The 27796-nt window shown below is 36.0% G+C and overlaps 1 protein-coding gene across 3 annotated transcripts in view; it reads right to left on the bottom strand.

Moving 5' to 3' along the window:
- TRPM7 (transient receptor potential cation channel subfamily M member 7) overlaps positions 1–27796 on the bottom strand; it is a 127778-nt gene that overhangs the window by 32944 nt on the left and 67038 nt on the right. For 2 of the 3 annotated variants that reach the window (XM_010339488.3, XM_039469174.2), the window contains exons 12-25: positions 27269–27403; positions 24921–24974; positions 21441–21581; positions 21031–21165; positions 20179–20459; positions 17807–18035; positions 16564–16719; positions 16345–16488; positions 13638–13766; positions 11533–11811; positions 6890–7064; positions 4004–4130; positions 1449–1633; positions 296–428 (exon numbers count right to left, since the gene is read on the bottom strand). In XM_010339488.3, coding sequence (XP_010337790.1) covers positions 296–428; positions 1449–1633; positions 4004–4130; positions 6890–7064; positions 11533–11811; positions 13638–13766; positions 16345–16488; positions 16564–16719; positions 17807–18035; positions 20179–20459; positions 21031–21165; positions 21441–21581; positions 24921–24974; positions 27269–27403 — 2303 coding nt within the window. Of the gene's footprint in view, positions 1–295; positions 429–1448; positions 1634–4003; positions 4131–6889; positions 7065–11532; positions 11812–13637; positions 13767–16344; positions 16489–16563; positions 16720–17806; positions 18036–20178; positions 20460–21030; positions 21166–21440; positions 21582–24920; positions 24975–27268; positions 27404–27796 lie in introns of those variants that run through there. The other variant, XM_074393608.1, reaches the window with a different exon arrangement.

The following is a 27796-nucleotide window of genomic DNA, read 5'->3' as shown; positions in this document are numbered from 1 at the left end:
AAAAAAAGAAATGCTGTAAAATAGTGACTATCCCTAATAGGAATAGTTTTAGTTTTCTCCCTCCAAACAGTAAAGAACAGTAACTCTTCTATTCTCTGTAACTAGGGTAAAAAAATAAAGAGATTGACTGATTGACTTATATGGATTAACAGAACTATCTTTCCAACATACAATGTAAAACTATAACTAAACTTACTGTTTGATAAAATAAATTTAACAATGACCATATATAAGATATATTACTAATAGATCCCATTTTGACATATAATTGATTTTAACCAAAGGGCTTGTGAACCTTTCAAACGTGACACGAATTCTCTCTTCACTCCCAGAATGAAATTTGTCATCTTTTTCATTGAAATACATCTCAACACACTGCTCTTCAAAATCATGAAGTTTCTTTTGATCTTCTTCTGTTAAGAAAAGTTCTACGGGAGGAAATGGAGATGAAAATCAATGAAGAGCTGTCAAGGTATCAACTTCAGCTCGTGATTCTTGTGAATTATTCAGGGTTTCTAAGACTACATCCATCATCTGCGCTTTTTAACCTTTTACTACTATGCTTCTAAAGCACTAGATAACTATCCTTTTTTGCTTCACCACTATGATGTCAACAGAATACAATCAGGTACTTTCTCTTCCTCTTCTGATTTCCTTTTACTACACAATATCCCTCCCTATCTCTCTCATACCTCTCCCACTCAGAGAAATTTAAGAACTAATCTGATAAAACACAAAGTCCCTATAAAATCTTAAGCATAATTTGACACGATATGATTAGTTTCATGTAGTATACAGAATATACTAAAATAGTTTTTTTTACAGAGCTATAAAAAGTTTGTAAAACAGCAAAGAAGTTAGGTTTAAATTATCATTTTAACAAAAACAGAGATGCCATTCTCAAAATGAAGTTTAATGCTAAATCCATTTTTATAGATACAATATTGCACTTAAAAATTCCTTTATGTTGTTTCCTATGTTCCATTTTATAGGAAAAAAAATTCCTTTATGTTTAGGCAAATTTAACAAAAACCTTTACCATAACATTAACTAAGTCTTTTTTGAATAAAATCCATATATAGCCTTCAGTGTAAAACAGAACTGATAAAATGAAAACATTTGTCTTTTTTTTTTTTTTGAGACCGAGTTTCGCTCTTGTTACCCAGGCTGGAGTGCAATGGCGTGATCTCGGCTCACCGCAACCTCCGCCTCCTGGGTTCAAGCAATTCTCCTGCCTCAGCCTCCCGAGTAGCTGGGACTACAGGCACGTGCCACCATGCCCAGCTAATTTTTTGTATTTTTAGTAGAGATGGGGTTTCACCATGTTGACCAGGATGGTCTCGATCTCTCGACCTCGTGATCCACCCGCCTCGGCCTCCCAAAGTGCTGGGATTACAGGCTTGAGCCACCACGCCCGGCAACATTTGTCTTATTATTAGTTTACTTACTTGGTCCATCCGAAGTCTTATCTTTCTTTCTTCTCTTACATATGCAGCAGAACAGAGAAACTATATGGCTAAGAATGATAAGTGGAGGAGGCAGAACTGGTTTCTCATGATAAGCCATAATAAAATGATAACGCTGGTACTTCCATACAATATTGGAAATTGCCTTCACTTGTAAATACACATTGCTAGAGAAATAATGAATAAAAATAAACTTTGCTAATCATCTCTTAAAGTTTTAAGTACTGATGATTTTATTGTAATTCTGTACTAAATAATAATTCAAAACAAATCCTTCCATAAACAAAACTAACAGCAAATGAGAAACTGGAAAAGATACAGGCAATAAGTATAATGCAAAAGCTGACACTGCTGAGAACCTTAATCACAACTTCCCAAAAGTATCAGCAGAAAAAAAATGATTTAAAAAATTTCAAATATGTTATAACTTCATCAGAGAACACAAACCAAAGGGGGAAAAAAAGAAAAAAAAATTCAAATATTGTATGTAAATGGGTAAGACATTAAGAAAATACTCAACCTTCGTAGTAATCAAGTAAGCGCAAATTTTAAAAACCAAAACCCTGGCTGGGTATGATGGTTCATGTCTATAATCCCAGCACTTTGGAAGGCCAAGAGGCAGGAGGACTGCTTGAGGCCTGGAGCTCAAGATAAGCCTGGGCATCATAGTAAGACTGATTATTTAGAAACAAAAAAGTTAGCCAGGAGTGATGGTGTATATCTGTAGTTCCAGCTACATCGGAGGCTGAGGCAGGGACTGTTTGAGCCCAGATGAAGAGGTTACAGCCGGGCACAGTGGCTCAAGCCTGTAATCCCAGCACTTTGGGACGCCGAGGCGGGTGGATCACGAGGTCAAGAGATCGAGACCATCCTGGTCAACATGGTGAAACCCCGTCTCTACTAAAAATACAAAAAATTAGCTGGGCATGGTGGCACGTGCCTGTAATCCCAGCTACTCGGGAGGCTGAGGCAGGAGAATTGCCTGAACCCAGGACACGGAGGTTGCGGTGAGCCGAGATCGTGCCATTGCACTCCAGCCTGGGTAACAAGAGCGAAACTCCGACTCAAAAAAAAAAAGAAGAGGCTACAGTGAGCTGTGACAGTGTCACTGCACTCCAGCCTGCACAACAGGCTATCTCAAAAAACAAATTAAAGTACGTTACTTTATTTACTATCAAACTAGCAACAATTAAAAAATTAATACTTAGTGTGGGCAAAGAGTTGAGGACACAGGCCTATTTAGACTTAAATGCAAAAAGCCCTAAAAGTACATATATTGAACAGTCCTGCTTTTAGAAAAGTATTCTAGGAAAATAAACATTGCTCAAAGATTTAACTACAGTGTGGTGTTCAGGAGCAAGAATTACAAACAATCTAACTGACCATAACATACTGGATTAAAACGATGGTCTGTATCATGGAATATCGGGTAGCCATTAAAAATAGACTGAAGAGGAATATTTGTTGATCTGAAATAATCTTCATGATACTTTGCTTAGTTATAAACAGTACATAAAACAGAAAAACAGGCTAGGCACAGTGGCTCATTCCTGTAATCCCAGCACTTTAGGAGGATGAGGTGGATGGATGACTTTAAGCCAGGAGTTCCTGATCAGAGTGGCCAACATGGTAAAACATCACCTCTACTAAAAATACAAAAAAACCAGCTGGCATGGTGGTACACACCAGTAATCCCAGCTACTCAAGAGGCACTAGAATCACTTGAACCCAGTAAGTAAAGACTGCAGTGAGCCAAGACTGCACTACTCCAGCCTGGCCAACAGAGAGAGACTCTGTCTCAAAAATTAATTAATAATTAAATGAAAATACTATTTTCTGAAAGAAAAATGGCTTGTATATATTCACACACAATAAAAATGATAGAGGCCGGGCGCGGTGGCTCAAGCCTGTAATCCCAGCACTTTGGGAGGCCAAGGCGGGTGGATCACGAGGTCAACAGATCGAGACCATCCTGGTCAACATGGTGAAACCCCGTCTCTACTAAAAATACTAAAAAAAATTAGCTGGGCATGGTGGCGCGTGCCTGTAATCCCAGCTACTCAGGAGGCTGAGGCAGGAGAATTGCCTGAACCCAGGAGGTGGAGGTTGCGGTGAGCCGAGATCGCGCCATTGCACTCCAGCCTGGGCAACAAGAGCGAAACTCCGTCTCAAAAAAAAAAAAAAAAAAAAAAAAAGATAGAAAGATGTACACCAAAATATCAACAGTGGATTTACTGAAAAATTTTCTATTTGCCTGTTTCCTGTATTGAATGTGTATCTGTTGGCAACCAAGGAAAAATCTCAGATAAAAATTAAATTTATAAAGAAAACTGCATGTTGAAAGATAACCAAATTTAAAATTTAGAACTCACTTGATTAGAAAAAATATGTCTTACTTTAAATTTTTCAAATATAATTTTAGTAGTTTAAGCCTCAATAAAATTTTTAGATTTTAAGTTCTGTAAATTTCCTTCAAAATACGTAGAATTGCATATTAAATCATCTTACTATAATAAGCAATTGAACAAAATTCTTACTTGAAAAATGCAATAAGAAGATTAACCATAATGATATACTGTACAAAGAGGTAGACTGCTTGAAGAAATGGAGTCAACCATGTCCCAGGACCACAGATATGAGGGATAGAAGAATCATTTGCACACACTTTAGAAAGAAAAAAAAGAAAAAAAATTAAATATCGTAATTCACCAGTAACTGCTATTCATCATTAAGGTTATTTATTTACTTAAAGTAAGTTTTGATCATGTACAAATCTATTTCACAGATTCCCACAAAAGCCTCTGCACAGAGAGTCACAGGAATCCTAGCTTAAGAGGGTTCAAACACAAAAACATTTTGTGAGAAATATGGGTGCTACCTGTTTTACAACTTTATTCCAGAAAAGGAAGTATATCTAGGTGTTACATTTACCCTTCAAGGCAGAGTTTAGCCTGAGGCGCATTAAGGAGGCTAAAATTCCTGAATCAACCATATTACAACATTTCTGTAAGAAAAATGTCTGAACTTTTCCCACCTCCGGCAAGACAGAGTCTTGCTCTGTCACCCAGGTTGGAGTGCAGTGGCACGATCTTGGCTTACTGCAACCTCTGCCTCCTGGGTTCAAGCAATTCTTCTGCCTCAGCTTTCCAAGTAGCTGGGATTATAGATGCCCGCCACCACACCCAGCTAATTTTCTGTATTTTTAGTAGAGATGGGGCTTCACCATGTTGGCCAGGCTGTTCTTGAACTCGGGACCTCGTGATCCACCCACTTCAGCCTCCCAAAGTGCTGGGATTACAGGCGTGACTGAACTTTTAAGAGTACGGCTGACTCATACAGTTACAAACATAAAGAGTATTGAGTATATCTTATTATGTCACAAAAATGAGGCTGAAGAAATGGCTTAAGTGCATCTCAAATATACAAGTATTAGATTTAAATCCCTTATTTTTCATCACCCCATCTGAAAAATTTCCGAAGCCAGAACATAGCTAATTACAAGCAAGGAAAGGAAAAGCTTTAATACCCTCCACAGCATTACAAGGAATAAAGTAAAGTAACTCAGGTAGGGCAAGGATTAGAATCAAATAATGATGAATTAGCGGTAAGTTCTACCTAAATATTTATAGTATACTTGGCATTTAGTATTTGGTAATTTTTTAAAAGTGTATGCATCAATTACATTCATAATGGCTCTTTCATTCCTTTAAATGGCTTTATGGGTGAATTAATGGTAAGGTCTTTCACTCTTAAATAATTTTATGAATCTATTCTATTCAGATTAGTTTGTGGAAGCAAATACCCAAGAAAGAGAATGCAGGAAATAAAATACTGTGCCCAGTGCTTTGTAACAACTACACAGTCAGAGCCACATCATTAGAAAAACAGCAGACGGCCAGGCATGGTGGCTCACGCCTGTAATCCCAGAACTTTGTGAGGCCAAAGCAGGCGGATCACTTGAGGTTGGGAGTTCAATACCAGCCTGGCCAACATGGTGAAACTTCATCTCTACTTAAAAAAAAACAAAAAACAAAAAAAAAACAGACATGGTGGCATGCACCTGTAATCTCAGCTACCTCAGAGGCTGAGGCACGAGAATCACTTGAACCCAGGAGGCAGAGGTTGCAGTGAGCTGAGATTGTACCACTGCACTCCAGCCTGGGTGACAGGGTGAAATTGTCTTAAAAAAAAAAAGTAGCAGACAATAAAAATCTGGAAATAACACCAAACAGAAGCCATCAAGCACAAAATTTAATCAGGCTGGTAAAACATCTTTAGTTTAACTACTGTCCAAGAACAAATAATGACCACAATTTTCTATGTGGTCACCCTTGGACCTAACCACAATCCTCTCACTACATGGCCAGCCCTTGACCTAATCACCTATAAATATGAAGAAGGGAGTAACACAGATACTGGGGGAAGGAGGAATGAAAGAGAAGAAAGAATAAGAGTGAAAGAGAATTAACAAAAGATTCTGTAACTCCAATGTGGAAGTCAGCAGAATACCCCCGAAAGCTGATAGCATCACTTATGATCACAGGTTATCTAGTCTCATTAACTAAGACAATGTAAGAGTCAAAATGTGAATAATAACGACATTGAACACTTAATATTCACTTTCAAAATAGGGTTGTAGTTCAAGATGGATTAAAAGTTGTCATTAAAAAAAAATAGGGTTGAATCAGTGGGAGTTATGCCATTGATTATCCAGAGAATATACTAACGAGTTGCAATAAAAACCTTAAGTATCAGTCATCCTCTGTAAAACTCAACAGGCTGTAAAGCTTTCAGTATTCACACAAGATCATTATTTTTGTCAGTAACATTGTGCTTGACTTCTCAATATCAAATCCACCCTGAATAATCTAGGTTAAACATGGTAATTGCATCCTCCTTGCCTGTAACCATTTTAGAGAGAGGCAGGCTGAAGCCAACTCAAGCTAATGAAATAAAAGGACAGGTTCAAAAGGGAATTTCTATGAAAGGGACATTTTCTTCTAAAGAGAACCAAGGATAAACAGTGTCTCTTTCCTCCTGTTGCTAGTGATGGTCTTATGATCATAAAGGAAACCTACAGAGCTAGCAGCGGGATGTAAAAGAGCAGGTGTCCTTAGCTATGAATTAACCAACACCCTAAACATCAGTGGACCTAGCTCAATACTGTTATGTGAGTTATTAAATATCCTTATTGTGTAGACATTTGTTAGACTATATTTCTATTACTTGTTACTAAAAAAATCCTAAAATACTTTTCCTTCCAATTAATTTGTATGTTTCTTCTGGAGTTCACTAAAGCCTTTGTGTAGGGGTTAGGTTGCTAATGGTTTGACTTCTGAAAATACGCAATATTACTATAATTCAATACTGGTTTTAAGACATAAAATAACCAAAAGATAAATTTGTAAATAAAAAATTCTTACCATCAATTTCATATGCATAAACTTCACCAAAAATCATCCAGTATGGATTAAAAACTATATCTTTAGCAAGTGTCCAAGATGGTGCTTCACGAGGATAAAGTATTGCCTTTCTGGGAACACCAAAACTAAGTAATACAAGAGCCATAATCACTACAATGTAGAACATATTGGCCACCTGTTAAAAAATGAAAACTGTTAAAATACAAGGAAGTTTAAACACTATGACAAATCTTTCTTTTTCTTTTTTTGAGACAGAGTCTCGCTCTTTCGCCCAGCCTGGAGTGCAGTGACATGATCTCAGCTCACTGCAACCTCTGCCTCCTGGGTTCAAGCGATTCTCCTGCCTCAGCCTCCCACGTACATGGGACTACAAGTGCCTGACACCATGCCCGGCTAATTTTTCTAGTTGTAGTAAAGACAGGGTTTTACCATATTAGCCAGGTGGTCTCGAACTACAGACCTCATGATCCACCCACGTCAGCCTCCCAAAGTGCTAGGATTACAGGCATGAGCCATTAAGCCCGGCTGACAAATTTTTAAAAGTTTCCAATGTTCTAATAGACCAAAAACATCCATTAAACACAAAAAAACTTTGAGATTCTTTTTGTTCCTAGTGATAGCTTTCAGAAAAATTTTATCACTGTATAAAACTTAAAATCTAGGAGATTATGAAAAAAAATGATTTATTAAACTAAGCAAGTCATGGGTACCTTCATCTACATAATGAACTGTATCACTAGTTCAAACTGAAGTGTGCCTATCTCTGGGGTACATGAAGATTTTTAAAAAGTACAGAGACTCGGGCAGATTTAGGGAATCAATTTCCATAACTGCCCTTTCCTAAAGCTTCTCTGTTCTTATAATGAAGGCACGGACTCTCTCTTCTACCTTGCCTCTGTTAATTGTACTTTGCCCACTTCACAAAAAAAAGGAATATTTCTCACCCATCCTGAATCCATGGGTGCCTTGTTCTGGCATAGGAAATCTTCCTAAGAGCCAAACAAAGCAATCTGAATTATTAGCATGGGTGTTGAAAAACTAAATGATACCAACACCTGGGAAACAAATACTTTTGTAAGTCGTAGAATTTGTAATTCTTTAAATTCAGTAAAATGAAAAAGGACCTAATTGGGCTAAAACCTAGTAATCCATTGAAAAATAATTTTCATTGTTAAATCACAGTGTGTATTTTGACATAATTATGTAAAAATTCAAAGAATTAAGCAGAATATTATAATAAAACTTTACTTCCTATTTACTTATTTAGGTATATAAGTTCTCCAGCCTGCACTACTTATTGTCCAGCCTAGACAATATAAAAAAGGGAATATATGGCCAGGCAGGGTGATTCAGTAATCTCAGCACTTCAGGAGGCTGAGGCGGGTGAATCACTTGATGTCAAGAGTTTGAGACCAGTCTGGCCAACATGGCGAAACTCCGTCTCTACTAAAAATATAAAAATTAGCCAGGCATGGTGACACATGCCTGTAATCCCAGCTACTCACAAGGCTGAGGAAGGAGAATCACTTGAACCCAGAAGGCAGAGGCTGCACTGAGCTGAGACTGTGCCACTCACTACAGCCTGGGCAACAGAGAGAGACACGGTCTCAAAGCAAAGGAAAAAAAAAGTGTGTGTGTGGGGGGATATACATATAAAAAAGTGAATGCTTTCTCACTCTATCAACATATTCATTCATAAACAATCATCTGAGGAGAACGGCTTCATGCAAAAGAGAATACATTTACAGTAACTGCACATTACCCTGTGAACTTAAAATAATTGTAATGACAAAAGAAATAATGACATTTTCATATATTTTAAAAATATATAAATATACAGTGACAGTAGAAATGGAAGGCAAGATATGAAAATAAGCAGTCAAGGTTGGATAAAGTAATTTTATGGAGGCTTAAGATTAGAAAGAAAAGTTGTGCGGAGAGCTGAGAGTCTTAAAATGTCAATTCAAATGAAGAGATTAGACTTGATGCTTCGTCTTTAAAATTGTGTTAAGATTAACAAATAAATTTTCTTTTTAAATTAAGAGCTGTGTCTTTGTGACTTGCAGAGGCCTAACACTCTCCAAAATCCTTAAACTGGATATTCTTACATGCAAAATGGACAAATAATGCCATCATTAAGCATTTGAGAAGATTACTGAGAAAATGCATGTTTTCAAATTTAAAAAAATATTGCAAAACAAACCAAAAATATACTGGGATAAAAGATTTTAATAGGCAAAAAAATTTTATCAAAACATTATCCATGCTACTTGACATATTTTAGAATACAAAGCCAGGTCAAATATTCCAAGTGAAACCCAAATCGGTATTGAAGTAACCTAAAATTATTCATGGTCTGTGGTTGATGATTCATAGTCCTCTTTGGATTTCACAAACCTTTTCACATAAAGTCTAAACGACAACCACATTCCATGAGGTTGATATAAATTTAATTAATTAAAAATATGTGATTATCAGCTTGCTCATAAAAATGACAATTCTTAAAGTAAAATTTAAGAAAATGAGGATTATTAGTTTCAATGTATAATGTATATAGAATGAGTGGGAGAAGTTTAGCATTTACCATGTGATTTTCATTAGTTTGCTATTAAAAGATGTATTAGGTTGATATAAAAGTAACTGCAGTTTTTGTAATTACTTTTGCACTAGCCTATAAAATGTGAGGGAGGTTTCTTCTATTTTTTTTTTTCTTATTTTATTTTTTTTATTTATTGCATTTTAGGTTTTGGGGTACATGGGAAGAACATGCAAGACTGTTGCATAGGTACACACATGACAGTGATGTGCTGCCTTCCTCCCCATCAGCTAAGGTTTCTTCTTTTTAATCTTTTATTGTCTTTAAGCTTTTCAAAGCTGTTTCTTCTGGTTAGAAACTCCCTGCTCAGAAGAAAAATCCTATATATTTTCTAAACTCCTTTGAAATGCCATAATCTTTGTGAAAGCCTTCATGACAGAATTGGTTACTAGCTCTTCTATCTTCACATAACAATTTTTATTGGTTCACATATTATATTTTTGCATTTTACATATTTTTCAATATGTAAAATGTTCACAGGTCTATATTTAGAGACTCAATTTTGAGTTCCACGAGGATCCGGACCATGTCTTATTCATCTTTGTAGCCCCAGCTTAGTTTAACTCTTAACATAAAACAGATACACAATGATGAAATGATGAACGTTAAAATTAGAACCACCACAGTTATGAAACTTCTGAAGGGGATGTAAAGGGAAGCTCTAGGGAAAAACAATGATGGAAAAAATGACCAGCTGACAGAGTAGAGGGTGGTTCTAGAGAAGATCACAAATAAAGACTTCTGTACTTTATAACTCTTCCATTTAAATTACCATTAAAGTAACTAGATACCACTCAGTCACTAAATAACCTGGTAAGGAGTAAGAGCTACAACACCTTTTTTCCATGCTAAGATGTTATGCTAAACCCAATTCTTCACCAAAAAACCTTAATTGCCCTATTTTTCCTTGAAATACAATAATAATGCCAAAAACGTATGAATAATGAGTACTACTTATTGGATGTGAAAAACAGTACACAAGTAATTCTCAATTAAGGGGAGGAAGCTACATTCTCTTGGAGAGGAATAGTGCAGCGTGAAACAGCAAATATTATGTAATAATTTATATTTAGGGAACCTAAAAATCTTATTTTCAAGATGCAAAGATAATCTTGTGAGCTTAGTAAGGTTACTTAAGAAATATTTAATTTAGAAGACTGATTTTCTAAGATTAAGGGAGTATAAGAAACTATGAATAGATTTTTGTATTAATTAAAATGGGACAAATATTTTAAAATAATTGAGAAATAGCATATATTTTTAAAGCCTATTTTGATAAAACTACCATATATTCATTCACGAGAAGTTTGAAACAAACACATGCATTCATACATGTCTTGAGGGATGGAAAGATATATACTAAACTGTTAACAGTCAACGTCTCTGAATGGTGATTTGACTACATTTGCTGAAATTTCCTAGAAGAACAAGAATTTTAGAATAAGGAATAGCAATAGCTGTATTACAAATTTTGCCTTTTTTGCCACTGAAAACCAAAAGGAATTATTGCAAGGAGTAGACCCAATATATTTTAGATTCAGTGTATAAAAAATTACACATTAAACTTGACATCTAGATTTAAAAAAATAAAACCTACCCCGTTCTCCAAAAAAAAAAAAAAAAGAAAAAGAAAAGAAAAGAAAAAATAAATTAAAAAAAAAAATAAATAAAACCTGCCACTCAGATAAGACTATGCAAAAAAGCAAAATACTGGGCATATTATCTTAGGAAAAGACTAGATATTCTGGATTTAACTTTTGAAAAAATAGCCTGGATCAGTGAAGACAGTAAGGAGTTACCCAAAGATATAAACCATAAATAGTATTGGTATAGCTAACATTATCTCACAAAGCACAAAGTGGGTGTAGGGGATTAGAAGTGAGCATGAAAAACTCTTAAGGAATAGTAGATTTGAAGTATGAGGCAAACAAACACAAAATTAAAGACATTCACTGGCTCAAATAAAACTATGTTAATAACACTTTCATGATTTTTTTTAAAAAAATCAATAAACCCATGAGTATTTATCAAACATCTCTCAACTTACCATTTTTCCAATCATCATTACATAAGGTCCTGCCTGTTGATTTACAGCTAGAAAATCTAGCAAACGCACATACCAAAATATTATGTTAAGACAGTAAATTAATCTTCCAGCCACAAAAATATGATTATCATATGCATTTGCAAAGTTCCATTTTGCTCCAAATCTTAGTCCAAATCCAATGAAGAAAGAAATTATGGCAATTGTATCACTGATATTGAAGTAATCACTAAACCATACTTTAATCTTCTGGTTTATTTTCCCAGCTTCAGACATAAAGATCTAAAGGTTTAAAAACGAAACAAAAAAAAGTTTAATCAATTTATTCCTATTAAAACACATACAGCATTCAATTATAACATTACAGCAGAACTTCACATAGCTTTTAATTATTTATTTATTTTGAGACAGAGTCTCACTCTGTTGCCCAGGGTGGAGTGCAGCAGCACAATCTTGGCTCATCACAACCTCCATCTCCCAGGTTCAAGAGATTCATCCAACTAAGCAGCTGAAAATCTAGTATTACAACACAGTTCTCTAGACCTGGATTGTAAAATACTTTTGAAAAATTGTTGTATTTCAAATTAAAGCAGCACATGGATATCTTCGTAGTAGCTGCCAAACATGCCTTCTTTGCAGAAAGTAAATAACTCAATGGTTTAAGTAGCTGTATTTATCTAACTTATTTAAAACATATACCCCTTCTCCTAAATATATGATTTTAAGAATTATCTTTTGGGAGGAACAGTAACATGTTCACATCTTCAGAATTCATGGTATATCACAGATACTATGAAGTCTCAATTTCACTCTTCTGCTTTAAACCAATTAATTATTATTCCCACTAGAGGCAACCACTATTATTATTGTCTCATCAACACTTGCAGAAATATTTCATGAATATACATATTTTAAAATGCTTTCCAATTTGCTTTTATCATTTAACAAGTCAATTTCTTCTAACATGCTGATAAAACAACAGATTTAATAAACCTATGGACCATAACACTCAGAGGAATTTAAAATGCAAAATAAGCTATTTAATAAGAAATTCCTTCTGGTTTGAGTTGGTGTTTGGAAAAGAAAAAAAAGAAATTCCTATGATATCTAAGTGAAAGACAAGTACCAATGCCTTCTAGTTATTTTTGCAATTTCTTGTATTCTCTAAATGTAAAGCAGAGACATGAAATAAATCAGAGGTACTTATGCAAGTATGCTATAAAACAATATTCATGTACCTACTACTTCAAAAACAAAGTATAAATATTTAAGAAAAAATTTTCTTCAAAATCAGATTACAAACTTTACAATTTAAACTGAAAATGGAAAGACACAGGGATATACATCTAAATAATCATTCCGTGGCAATACAGTACATTGTAGTAGGTAGTACAATATAAAAGCAAAATAAGGACCTATTTATTTTATTTTATTTGAGATAGTCTCGCTCCTTCACCTAGGCTGGAGTGCAGTGGCACAATCTCGGTTCACTGCAACCTCCACCTGCGGGGTGCAAACAATTCTCCTGCCTCAGTCTCCTGAGTAGCTGGGATTACAGGCACCTGCTACCATGCCCAGCTAATTTTTTATATTTTAGTAGAGATGGGGTTTCACCCTGTTGGCCAGACTGGTCTTGAGTTCCTGACCAAGAGTGATATGACTGCCTCAGCCTCCCAAACCACTGGGATTACAGGTGTGACCCACTGAGTCTGACCTAAAAACCTATTTATAATTTACCTACCTGATTGGCTAAATTAGGTAGGTAAATTAAAAATCATTTAATCAAATACACTTAATACTTTTAAAGAGTGATAGAGAACAAAAATGTGAATGTTCAGGAAATAAAACAAAAATATAAGCTACATTTTTATAGGCTACATTTCTGACACAAATCATTTTATTTATAATGGCAACAAAGAATACAGCATACATACATCTCTATTTTTCATCATTATTTTGGGAACAGTAAAATTACACAGGTTCTACACTTCTACAATGTCATCACACCCCCCCACACACACATATACACCCAAAACAAACAAACAAATAAAACCAGAAACTCCTCTATGTATACAGTAAATTACTGGTAGAAAAAATTAAAGACATACCTCACGGACTTTCTCAATGGCATAAGTAAAAATATAAGCAATAACAATCCATTCTTGAACTGAAGGTAATTGTTCCATTTGTACAAGAACCACAAAGGTATAAAGCATCAGAAATCCCAAATATGCCAACTAATAAAAAAGTAAAGGTTATATAAACACTGGTTACAAAATAAATCTTTTAATTATGAACATTTTCAAGTACACACAAAAACAGACATTAAATGAATCTTCATGAATCATCCCCTAGTTTCCCTTACTTTAAAACAGTTTGAGATACCTCTCTTCTTCAGCAAAGACACTGCAACTGGAGTATAAATGGTCCCCAGCTTATAAATCTGTTGTTCTACAACTCTGTCAACCTTTAGTGTACCACAGAAGGGATTTTATAATCAGATTTATGTTCTCAGCATAGGCCACGCAATTCTATTTAACTCATACCTAGAGTATCCTAATATATTAAAATTACTGCAGAATTTCACCACCATAATCATTAAGGAACACATACTTCCTGCCTCCTTCCTCTCCCAACCAAACAGTATTCCTAAGAAAGACAACTTGGGCAGGGCACAGTGGCTCATGCCTGTAACTCCAGAACTTTGGCAGGCCAAGGCAGGCGGATCACCTGAGTTCAGGGGTTCGAGACCAGCCTAGCCAACAGGGCGAAACCCTGTCTCTACTGACAAAAAGCAAAAAAGCAAAAATTAGCCGGGCGTGGTGGTGCACGCCTGTAATCCCAGCTACTTGGGAGGCTGAGGCATGAGAATTGTTTGAACCTGGGAGGTGGAGGTTGCAGTGAGCTGAGATCACGCCATTACACTCTAGCCTGGGTAACAGAGCAAGACTGTGTCTCAAAAAAGGTTGGGAGAGAGAAGTGGGGAAGGACAGGAGGGGAAGGGTAAGAGGGAGAAAGAGGACAGAGCAGAGCAGAGCAGAGCAGAGCAGGGCAGGGCAGGGCAGGGCAGAGCGGGCAGGGGCAAAAGACAACTGGTATTTTCTTAGCTCCCAGTCAGTAAAGTTGAAACTCAAAAAGTGGAAAACATGTGAAGAAGCTTTCCCTCAGCTAAGGGAAGAGCCCACCTTTAATACTCTTTACAAAAGGTTATAGAGGGGTGATTAAGTGTATGTATAGAAACATATTTATTTCATTTCAGAGAAAAATTCACAATTATTGACCCTTGAAAAATCATGGCTAAGAATCCTCTTATCTCTCTGTTGTCTCTACCAGTCCTAGAGTAAGTCACATCCTTGATTTGATTATCTATGGCAGGCTAGGGAACTAAACTGCAATAAAGAGAGAAATTCCTGTAGTCACCCACATTGGCTATTTTAATGTAGCCATTCACATGAATGCAAATGTAAGAAAACTATGCTAGTTTCATTAGTGGGGACAGAATTTGGAGATTAGATCAGATAACTGATATCTGCAATTTCAGCCTCTGAATAGGAAGGAATAAGAAGAACATTTTCATATAGAGAAGTAAGGAAATGTTAGTCTTAGGTTTATGGTCATGTGTGCGGGTGAAAAAGCAATTGCCAAAGAAACAAATTCTTATTCATGAAAATGAAAAAAACTCCACAACAACAACAAAATTAAAAACATCTTAATTAAGGGTTTTCCTAAGAAGAGGAATTAAGAACTCATTTATTCAGCCCCTGGTTAAAAGGAGGAGCTAAGGCCGGGCGCGGTGGCTCAAGCTTGTAATCCCAGCACTTTGGGAGGCGGAGGCGGGTAGATCATGAGGTCGAGAGATCGAGACCATCCTGGTCAACATGGTGAAACCCCGTCTCTACTAAAAATACAAAAAATTAGCTGGGCATGGTGGCACGTGCCTGTAATCCCAGCTACTCAGGAGGCTGAGGCAGGAGAATTGCCTGAACCCAGGAGGCGGAGGTTGCGGTGAGCCGAGATCGCGCCATTGCACTCCAGCCTGGGTAACAAGAGCGAAACTCCGTCTCAAAAAAAAAAAAAAAAAAAAAAGGAGGAGCTAATCTCATTTACTGCATCACCTGTTCCTTCAGGTTGGTCCATGTAGGGAGAGTGGCACCAGCAAGATAGCCAACTATCTTTCCTGGTGCTCATTGTCCACCATGCAAAACAACCAAAACAACATATAAACACCTACATTTCAACTAAAATAATAGGTGAGGCCATCGTTCTATGGACATATGCTCTTTAATATGCTAGTAAAATCAATTTTTCCATAAAGCAATTATATGGCAGGTAATCAAGCATACACTTAAATATAATTAAAGAAATAAGCCACAGGTAAAACCATACAAATGATCTGGATTACTTTTTAGCATCATCAATTAACACTGTAAATAGGTTTATTTCTAGACTTTTATGTATTACCTGCAAAATCTTAAAGCACAAAAAATTGTAAGTGTATATCAGAATCTCTTTTAGTCCATCTTTTACCACTATTTTTAGTAGATAATTAGTATTTGCTACCAACTTACAAAGGCCAGTGGTTATCATCTATTTGTTAAGTACATTTTTGTTTCCAATGAGAACTAAAATTTGTTAGTGTTTATCACTCTAGATGTTGACAATGTAAATTAAACTAAAGCAAACGTATCACTCTTTTAAATGCAGAATGCCTTTTCAGTGATCTAAGTTATATCAAGATTAGTATGTATTCTGAACCAAGGGTCCCTCAAAGTCTATCTCTTAAAAACATTATACTTGCGTAATTTAAAAACATACCGTGTTAAACCAGAATTTTACAATTGGTGCATGATAAAAGGCATAAAACTTTCGTGTGATTGGAAGCTTTTTTGATTTTATTTGTATCTCCATTTCATTCTTTCCTTCATTACTATCCAAAATCCTTACTTCTTTAAATACTTCCTAAAATTAAAAAAAAATTATTGTACAATTATTCAGAACAAACTTATATTTACTTTAAAATGTTTTCCTGCTTACCATGGGGATCTCTTCTGTTATGTTCTTAAAGTTGTTTTCACTGTCATCCATTGTCATCTGATGAGCATCTTGAGATTGTGGAATATGGGACATTTCAGCCTTAGTTTTATATTCTAGCAGTAATATGGCAGGTGGAACTAAAATGCTTAGTATGACCTAAAATTTTTAGAAACATAATTTTGCATTTTAAAATGAATGGCCTTCAAGAATAAAAACAAAGATATTAAATATCTTATATTATTAGCCATTTTGCCCCTAGTAGTGGTGGGGAAAAAAACAGAAAGTTCATGTCCAAGTTGAACTGTTAACAAAACATTTGATTATTATGATAATACAGGTATAGGATAGATTAAATAATTATTATAGACTTGTCCTTTACATAAAATCAGATTACAATTCGTTCAGAAAACACATTTTGTTTAAACAAAATTCAAGCCTTATAAAGGTGCTATGTGCTTAACTTTATCCTAAATCTCTTTTCAAGTGTTCCATGTCATAACATGATTACTCAGCTCATACCTCTACAAACAAAATGGTTTATTTCTAAAATTTTACTTATTACTTGCAAAATTCCAAAGCATGAAGAAATCATAATTGTGTAACAGAGATTCTGCTGGTTATTCAAGAGCCTACAGTTAAACTATTTGCCTGATTTCTGCCTCCTACATTTCTGCACCTTATTTTAAAAGATAGAAGAGAACAAAAAGCAAAATCCAAAGCAGTATCTATCACCATAACAAAACTAAAAGTACATGCCATTTTACTCAAGTTCTTGATCATAAAAACTGGGCACATGGATATGCTTATCTATAAGTATAAACTGAGTATATGAATATACTCATTCAATATACTTTAAAGTAACTTAAAAGTAACAGACTATTAAGTTATTAGATAGGTCTGGAATTTCAGAATTTGAGAATAATCCTTTCATAAAACAGTAACTTTTTTTCATGGCTGCTCAGGGCCATAATCTTCAATATTTCCCATTTGTTGCCCTTCTAGCTCAAAGAGAGGCCATAATCATTATACACATCTAAAAAGGATTCAAGAGTAAAGAACAGGAGGAAGAAAGAAGCCCATTATGCTACTTGGGATGAAATGCCAATCACCCTTCTCCATCTCACTGCCCATACTCCCCACCATTACCACCACACATCAAGACATTTTACTATATATTTAGACTAATTCCTCTGTTCTTTTTATCTAATCACACACTTTATATCAAATTGTTTCTAAAGTATACCTTGTACCAGGAATTTTTCCTCATATTCAGCCTTCCCATCCACATATCAGATAACAACATTTGTGTACAGGTGTGGGCTACAAAAGGTCTAAGTCTTGAAGAAACTGCTAACTTAAGGCAGGTTGAATTACTCCAGTTCTTCAGTTCATAAGTGAGCAATTTCATAGCCATGGTTTCATCTTGTCTGAAGGACTGTTCTAATAATTCAACAGCCAACTGACCAAAATCACTATAAAAAGATAAAAGCCAAAACATACTCAGATTAACAAACTACAATTTTAAACCACTATTCTTACATACATTAATAATACTCTTTTTTTTTTTTTTTTTTTTTTTGAGACGGAGTTTCGCTCTTGTTACCCAGGCTGGAGTGCAATGGCGCGATCTTGGCTCACCGCAACCTCCGCCTCCTGGGTTCAGGCAATTCTCCTGCCTCAGCCTCCTGAGTAGCTGGGATTACAGGCACGCGCCACCACGCCCAGCTAATTTTTAGTATTTTTAGTAGAGACAGGGTTTCACCATGTTGACCAGAATGGTCTCGATCTCTTGACCTCGTGATCCACCCGCCTCGGCCTCCCAAAGTGCTGGGATTACAGGCGTGAGCCACCGCGCCCGGCCCCTACTCTCTACTTTTTAATAGTTTCACACACACTTACAGAATCACGAGGCACTAAAACCATGACTCTATGTTTTCAGACATCTACATCTATGAGGAAATCACAAAATATTAAAATATGTCACATTATGTATAAGACTGAAAACATGAATCCAGAGCACTTTCTCCCGGTCCTAGAAATCAAACTATAATCTCAAAGGGAATCAAAACTCACAATGCTACAATGTGCTGTTCAAAAAAGTGTATGCAGTATTTCAAACACAGAAAATAGTTGGTACCTGGTAGAGAGAAAGAACGATGTGACTAGGGACTAACTTAATTACAAGAAACATCCCAGTTTTGAAGTCCAACTAAGTAACCATAGGATCCCTGCTAGAGTTATTTTCAATAACAATTGTCACTGTCCTCTAAAGATGCCACTTGGGCAGACGGAAGTGTCAGTTATATATTAGAAAACTTCTACAAACTACTTTCCCAGTTTACATTCCAATACTGCCCCCTAAGTAAATTGTAAATTTTTATGAACTATGTCACTATTCTATGTATGTAGTTCTAGCTTCTCAAGTGCCCTCCCACTTGAATTCAGTCTATCTTCTTAAAACATAGCTCCGCCGGGCGCGGTGGCTCAAGCCTGTAATCCCAGCACTTTGGGAGGCCGAGGCGGGTGGATCACGAGGTCGAGAGATCGAGACCATCCTGGTCAACATGGTGAAACCCCGTCTCTACTAAAAATACAAAAAAAATTAGCTGGGCGTGGTGGCGCGTGCCTGTAATCCCAGCTACTCAGGAGGCTGAGGCAGGAGAATTGCCTGAACCCAGGAGGCGGAGGTTGCAGTGAGCCGAGATTGCGCCACTGCACTCCAGCCTGGGTAACAAGAGCGAAACTCCGTCTCAAAAAAAAAAAAAAAAAAAAAAAAAAACATAGCTCCAACCTCACTTCTGCCCTTTCTTTACCAATTCAAATGGAACTTTTCCCAATATAATTGCTACTATTAGCAAAAATTAAAATGACTTCTGGCATTTCTTCTTTCTTTTGAGACAGGGTCTCGCTCTGTCACCCAGGCTGGAGTGCAGTGGCATGATCACAGCTCACTGCAGACTCAACCTCCTGAGCAGCTGGAACCACAGGCAAGTGCCACCACACCCAGCTAATTTTTAAATTTCATGTAGAGACAGGGTCTCCCTATGCTGCCCAGGCTGCACTTCTTCTTTCTGGCTGAAATATTTAACTCTGGAGTTGCAAACAATATAATAGCCTCTTTTGCATATATAGAGGCAGAAAGTTTATTTCTCAATTAAACAAATAATATGCTTAAAAAAGAATTTTCCAGTCAGGCGCAGTAGCTCATGCCTGTAATCTCAGCACTTTGGGAGGCCAAGACGGATGAATTGTGAGGTTAGGAGTTCGAGACCAGCCTGACCAAGAGGGTGAAACCCCATCTATACTAAAAATACAAAAATTAGCTGGGCGTGGTGGCACGTGCCTGTAATCCCAGCTACTTGGGAGGCTGAGGCAGGAGAATTGCCTGAACCCAGGAGGCGGAGGTTGCGGTGAGCTGAGATCACGCCACTGAACTCTACTCTGGGTGACAGACAGAGACTCAGTAAGAAAAGGAAAAATAATGTTCTGTCAATTGTACCAGTAAGATTATACATATAAATGCATCACCATTAAGTACGTGGCACTGTAACAGCCACTCAAACAATATCTACTTTGAATTTTTAAAGTGTTTTAAAATTATAAAATATCACTTACTTGGAATACTGTTTCAGTTCTTCTGAAGTGTCATCTACCAGGTCACTCTGCTTTGCTTCATATGCCATTGAACGATAGATCTTACAGGCAACTAATGCTTTAGCCATTGATTCTTCACCATGTTGCCATAAAAAACGGGCCATGACCTGCCTCTTCATAAGGCAAGCCCAAATTAAAAGTTCGTTAAGTGGATAAGGAAAGCGCTTGGTTTCAGGATCATCAATGTCTACAATTTCATCTTTGGTTCTTTTCTTCTTTCCTTCTTCCATAACTGTATCAATCTTGCAGGAAAAATAAAGTTATGAAGCTCATTATATAATAAGGCCATATAAAATTACATCAGTGAAAATTTTAATAAAATATCCTTTACCTTATTCAGATCCATAAAACTGCACGTAATAGCATAAATTTTATAAACTTGATTTTTATTATAGCTCATAATTCATTTTATAAAAATCTATTTCAACAAAAATGTTTTTGCAATGAACATTTTCCAAAATTTAAGTGCCTAAACATTTCAACTAATATTCTAACAAAACATAATTTTAATAAAAGGTTAAATAACATTTTTGTCATGTATGTTCTTACTTAAGTAAAACTGGAATTAAAGGGATCAGGTAAACCTTTCTAAAACATTTTAATTTGGTTATATCATAGCTAAATATGAAAATGTAACTGAATCATTAACTTATAATGAGTATCTCTGTATATGAGAAAGTGACAATTCTAAGACATATCCAAAAATGAAAGAGAATTTTTTACTAAATCAATCAGGTTTTTTTGTTTAATACTAAATAATTTAGAAATAAGAAAATAAAAATCCAGAAAGAATAGTATTTTAAGTAAATTTACCTTTGGTCGGTAGGGCTGTGCCGTCTTAATGAAATGATTATGCCTCATTTTTTCCTTTTTATCTGCCCTATTGCCAAAAGATTCATGATTCTTTCGCAACTGAGGAGTGCTGCTGGAGGTATTTCGGCCAGACCTCTGGAAAATGAGATCTTATTAGCTTTTATAGATTTTAACAAGCTGACATGTTATAAAAATTCAAGAATTTATATATGCGTGGAAATGTTTGAGTATGCACAGAAAATATGACTGGTTTAGGATTTTGATGACAAAATATTTCTAATTACTCTAAGTTGAAAATCTTCAATTTTATGACAATGTTACTTTCCCCATTCTAATGTTAATTCTTAACATTTAAAGTGCATGCATTAATGTTAAAGCACATATATAGATTCCCCCCAAAATTTACATACCCGATTATTTCCACCAAGACTATTATATATTAATCGAAAACGTTTTTTAGTGTAGGTGCATCTGTAGGTTCCTCCCATGAGATATTCAATAACAAGTCCTATATCAATTAGAGTGATCTTATATCCTGGAGGAAGATTTCCCTAGAAATAAAACATTTGTTTTAAATAGATCAGATAGTATTTCTCAATAGTGCAATGCCCTGCCTAGGAATAGGCCCACTTTCCAAAATGACAAATGTTTACTTCTTAAAAGCAGCAAGGATCGGGTGCAGTGACTCACGCCTGTAATCCCAGCACTTTGGGAGGCCAAGATGAGTGGATCACCTGAGGTCAGGAGTTCGAAATCAGTCTAACCAACATGGTGAAACCCGTCTCAATTAAAAATATAAAAAATTTAGCTAGGCATGGTGACACGTGCCTGTAGTCCCAGCTACTCAGGAGGCTGAGGCGTGAACCCAGGAGATGGAAGTTGCAATGAACCAAGATTGTAACACTGTACTCCAGCCTGGAAGACAGAGTGGGACTTGGTCTCAAAAAAAAAAAAAAAAAAAGAAGCGAGGGTTGCTAGCAGCTATCTTTACAGGAGAAATAAATTCTTGTTTCTCTATTTCCTCTGTGAAAATATGAGATTCTGAAGTTCTCAGGTCTCAAAGGTGTGCCTTGAGACAGGAGCATGACCTAAAGCAGGAAGATAACAATTTCATCTCTCCATTGCCCCAATACTTCACACATAAGAGACAATGGAACTGCTGATCAGCCAACTATTCCATTTTGACTGTAATATATATAAAAATAGCATTTTCCTACAAAAATAATGCTGTGTTTTATTTCCAAACTGGCCCAGAAACACAAGTTTTTTGTTTTTGAGACGGAGTGTTGCTCTGCCAGCAGGCTGGAGTGCAGTGGCACGATCTCAGCTTACTGCGATGTCCGCCTCCCAGGTTCAAGCAATTCCCCTGCTTCATCCTCCTGAGTAGCTGGGACTACAGGCATGCACCAGCAAAACTGGCTAATTTTTTTGTGTTTTAGTAGAAACGTTGGCAGGATGGTCTCGATCTCCTTACCTCATGATCCACCCACCTCAGCTTTCCAAAGTGCTGGGATTACAGGCGTGAGCTGCGCCTCGCCTAATGTAAGTATTTTTTTTTAACCAAAATTATACTGGTGATATTACAGGTTTTTATAGTGTTGTCAAGGAATTAACTACCACTTGAAATGTTTAAAGCTAAGACTTCATTTTCCCCATGGCAATTTACAAATGCACTTTTGGAACAAATACCATTAGGGAGTCTGGAAAGACTGCCTGTTTCAAAATTTAAAAACTGGTTAATTTTATTAAATAATCTTAAAGAGATTTAATCATCAGATAATTTGTATTTATTAACTAATTCTATCCTCTTACCATCAATATTTTTTTGATTTTCCAGATTATAATGTCATGAACTTGGTTGTTTTTTTTTAAATGTCTGTATTTTTAATAACTTGGTTTCGCCAGGTGCAGTGCCTGTAATCCTAACACTTTGGGAGGCTGAGGTGGGTGGATCACCTGAGGTCAGAAGTTCGAGACCAGCCTGGCCAACACGGTGAAATCTCGACTCTATTAAAAATGCAAAAATTAGCTGGGCGTGGTGGCGGGTGCCTGTAATCCCAGCTACTCAGGAGACTGAGGCAGAAGAATGGCTTGAACCCAGAAGGTGGAGGTTGCAGTGAGCCAAGATTGCATCACTGCACTCTACCATGGGCAACAAGAGTGGAAAAAAAAAAACTTGGTTTTACCTGTGAAATTTCTAATTTCTAGACAGCTATATCCTTTGAATCTCTAATTTGAAAATAAATCAAAATACATCATTTCCATCTTGAATACAAGATTTTTGGTTTTAACTAAAGCAACCTCAAAATACGCTGTAAGATTGAGAATGAAACCTATGATATTCTTCATTATTTATTAAAAATAACAAATGCCATTATGGTATGAACCCATTTGAATAGGAAATAAGTAAAATAATGTGAATAATCTAACAAATGTCATGATGATCAAGTTTTCAAACTATACTGGTAAATCATAAAACTCAAGTTATCAATTTGAATCAAAATATTCAATTACTGACTTTATTTTAGGATTTATCACTTATAGAAATTAAAAAATAGGGCCTATTATAGCCACCAGTGTAACAACAATGTATGCAAACTCTCATACTTGTTTTCAAAATTTTAACTAACGTAATGCCTTCTTCTGAGGCACATAAGTAAATCATGGTTTAGAAACATGGTCTTAGGTCTCCCCATTATTTAAGATTTCTAGGGGAAAGGGGGGGAACTTTGATTATTTTAAAAGACCAAATCAAATTGATATGAAATGCCCAAATAGGCAAATCATTAGATTAATAGCTGCCTACGGTGGGGGACAGAAATGCGGAGTAGAGAAGGAGAAGGAAAATGGATTTAAATGTTGTATTTTGCCGGGCGCGGTGGCTCAAGCCTGTAATCCCAACACTTTGGGAGGCCGAGGCGGGTGGATCACGAGGTCAAGAGATCCAGACCATCCTGGTCAACATGGTGAAACTCCGTCTCTACTAAAAATACAAAAAATTAGCTGGGCATGGTGGCATGTGCCTGCAATCCCAGCTACTCAGGATGCTGAGGCAGGAGAACTGCCTGAACCCAGGAACCCAGGAGGTGGAGTTTGCAGTGAGCAGAGATCGCACCATTGCGCTCCAGCCTGGGTAACAAGAGCGAAACTGTCTCCCAAAAAAAAAAATCTTTTTTTTTTTTGTTTTTTGTTTTTTTTAAAGATGAAGTAAGCACTTTAGGAGGCCAAGACGGGTGGATCACAAGGTCAAGAGATCGAGACCATCCTGGTCAACATGGTGAATCCCCGTCTCTATTAAAAATACAAAAAATTAGCTCGGCATGGTGGCACGTGCCTGTAATCCCAGCTACTCAGGAAGCTGAGGCAGGAGAATTGCCTGAACCCAGGAGGCGGAGGGCGTGGTGAGCTGAGATCACGCCATTGCACTCCAGCCTGGGTAACAAGAACGAAACTCCGTCTCAAAAAAAAAAAAAAATGTATGTTTGATTGTTTTTAAAAAGGTGAAGTAAGCACTTTGGGAGGCCGAGGCGGGTGGATCACGAGGTCAAGAGATCGAGACCATCCTGGTCAATATGGTGAAACCCCGTCTCTATTAAAAATACAAAAAATTAGCTGGGCATGGTGGCACGTGCCTGTAATCCTAGCTACTCAGGAGGCTGAGGCAGGAGAATTGCCTGAACCCAGAAGACGGAGGTTGCGGTGAGCCGAGATCACGCCACTGCACTCCAGCCTGGGTAACAAGAGTGAAACTCCTTCTCAAAAAAAAAAAAAAAAAAAAAAAGAAAAGAAAAGAAAAGAAAAAAAAGATGAAGTATAAATGATTTCTTAAAATAACATTCTGATTATTGTATTAAAAATAACATTTTTCAAAAACACAAATGATTTCTTACCTGTTTGACGTCTCGAACAAGATGAAATAGCATTGGATTAGTTGGACCTTGTTTCTTTAGAGAAAAAAAAGTTACAGCAAACTATTATTTTTCTTCTAAAATAATTTAAACCTTACAGGATTTTTATGAACCTTCTATATAAATTATACTGTTTTGGAGTTATTTCCTAAAACAAAGAATTGTCACATTTACTGCCAAAAAACAAAGAATCTTAATCTTAGAGTATCATTGAAGTGATAAAGGAGTTTTTGTTTTACAAAAGTCATGTCAACACCACAAGCTTTACAATTCTATCTTAAATTTAAATTTATATTTCTTTAATAATGGAGCTGTACAATACCTTTCTTCTTGTTAAAATGTATGCTCCTCTGTTTCTGTCAGTAATAAAGTTGTATCCAGACTTTAAATATTTCAGATAACAAGGCTTTAACACAAGCTTGTCCAACCTGCAGCCCATGGGTAACATGCAGCCCAAGATGGCTTTGAATGTGGCCCAACACAAATTTGTAAACTTTCTTAAAACACTCAGTTTTTTGCAATTTTTTTAAAGCTCATCAACTATTGTTAGTGTTAGCATATTTTATGTGTGGCCCAAGACAATTCTTCTTCCAGTGTGGTCCAAGAAAGCCAAAAGATTAGAATCCCTGATTTAACATTTATATATGCCATAATTTCGCCATTATCTTACTTCACTTCAGTATACTGTTAGAGTATATCTTAAGAGTATCACTAAGACTAATCACACAGACTAATCGCAAGTTCTATCTTTCTAGTAATCTCTAGTAATTTTGAAAAAAGAGCCAAATATTATCTCCTCCACCAAGACGGAAGTAAATGTCCCAAAGACTTTAGGTAGTCCTTTGACCCGTCTGAAATTTAATGCAATGAATTCCAGGTGATACAAATCAAGTGAATTATTCTCAATACTTTTAATCCTATTTAAAAGAATTATCAAATGGGATTTAATGCCACCGTTGTATTAATTTTTTATATGAGACATTATTACAGTAATAAATGCAATCTACTTTTCTATTTTAATCACATTTATTTTGTAAAATGTTTTCAAATTAAACTGGGTACACCTACTACTATTTCTTTGGAGAAGTTAGTTTCTTTAACATTCTTGGCTTTCAAATTCTATATAAGATCTAAGATGAATATAATTGATATTGCATACAAATTATATTTTACTTTACTTTGTTCTGTCTTTTTACGACATTTAGTCTATCCACTCAGGGGCTAAGTTCTTTCTGCCAATTCTTTCCCACAGGTTAACTTTTAAAATAAATGTTTCTTCTAAGTTAATAAGAAGTATCTCATATTTTAGGGGTACTGAGAAATTTCATTGAATTTTTCTCTAGCGGTATATAATCACATGGAAATGCACTTAGAATTTTTAAAATTCTATTTTATCTTACTCTATTAAATGTTTATCCATTAAAAATCAATTGTTAGTAAATAATAAATGTACTTTAACACAGCAATTCTCGAAGTGTGACCTGGGGACATCTGAGGTCCCCATGATCCCTTCAGGAGTTCCATGAGATCAATAATTTTTTCCTAATCATATTAAAATTGTATTTGTATTGACTCATTCTCTCAGTGTTTGGTGGAGTTTTTGGCTTTCTGATGTGTGATATTGTGAGATTACACTCAGAAGCAAATAAGAGAATTCAGCTGATAAGGCTAGATTTTAAAGACATTTGCAAAAATGTTTTTCTCTCCTCACCAATTTCTATTTTTTCTTTAAAAATAAAAGCACATCAGCCAGAACAGTGGCTTATCCCTGTAATCCTAGCACTTTGGAAGTCCAAGGCGGGTGATCACCTGAGGTGAGGAGTTCGAGACCAGCCTGACCAACATGGAGAAACCCCATCTCTACTAAAAATACAAAATTAACTGGGCATGGTGGTGCATGCCTGTAATCCCAGGTACTTGGGAGACTGAGGCAGGAGAATCACTTGAACCTAGGAGATGGAAGTTGTGGTGAGCTGAGATTTTGCCATTGCACTCCAGCCTGGGCAACAAGACTTAAACTCTGTCTCAAAAAACAAACAAAAACAAGAAGTTGATCCTACAGTTTTAAAAGGGGTGAGAGGAGCAAAAGGGAAATAGGACTATTAAGCCTACCTTTCCTTCCTATGTGGATATGGTGACAGGGAAGGGTTCTAAACAAGGAAAAGGTTTCAGACTGTAATACAACTAATCCACACTAAGACTGGCTATATTTTTTTCATATAACCAAGGAAGACATTAAAAGTTTTATCAGTAGGAATAGCTATATTTAGGTAAAGTAACATTTCCTCAAAGAGATAATTAGTCAATAAAGAATTTTAATGTAGACTTACAGTGTTGTAAAGTTCTTCCAGTCTCGGAATGGTAAGGAATTTATGCATGCTTACTCCATTTTCGATAAGAAGTTTTACAAATGCAACTCTATCCATTACAAGAGCATCAAGCATAGCTTGTTCCAATGATCCAACCTAGGAGTATCAAATTTAATAAATATGTATTTCACACATTCTAATTACACAAACACTTCTAAATGTTAAGTCCTTAGGATTTATACTTAATTTGTTCCCAACAGTTTTAGAACAAAATTAGAAAGATGAAATACAGTAAAAAGCTAATAAAACTTAAGGTATTTAAGGAATAGATAAAAAGACCTCTCTACAACAACGTTTCTTAAAGAATATTCCACAAACGCTATTTCTGTAGAAGAACAAGGGTTACATGAGGGGAAAAACAGACTCCATCATCAATTAAATCTCAGGAAAGAATACCTTAGAGCAATGGCTCTCAGTGTTTAGGGAAGGTTTTGTGGGAAGGATCATTTCCATAACTGAGTGTTGTTACTAATATTTAATGGGTAGGGT

The sequence above is a fragment of the Saimiri boliviensis genome, chromosome 2 (genome assembly GCF_048565385.1).
Source record: "Saimiri boliviensis isolate mSaiBol1 chromosome 2, mSaiBol1.pri, whole genome shotgun sequence".
Lineage (NCBI taxonomy): Eukaryota > Metazoa > Chordata > Mammalia > Primates > Cebidae > Saimiri > Saimiri boliviensis.
Note: the sequence above shows the minus strand (reverse complement) of the source record. Positions and strands in the feature narration are given on the sequence as shown.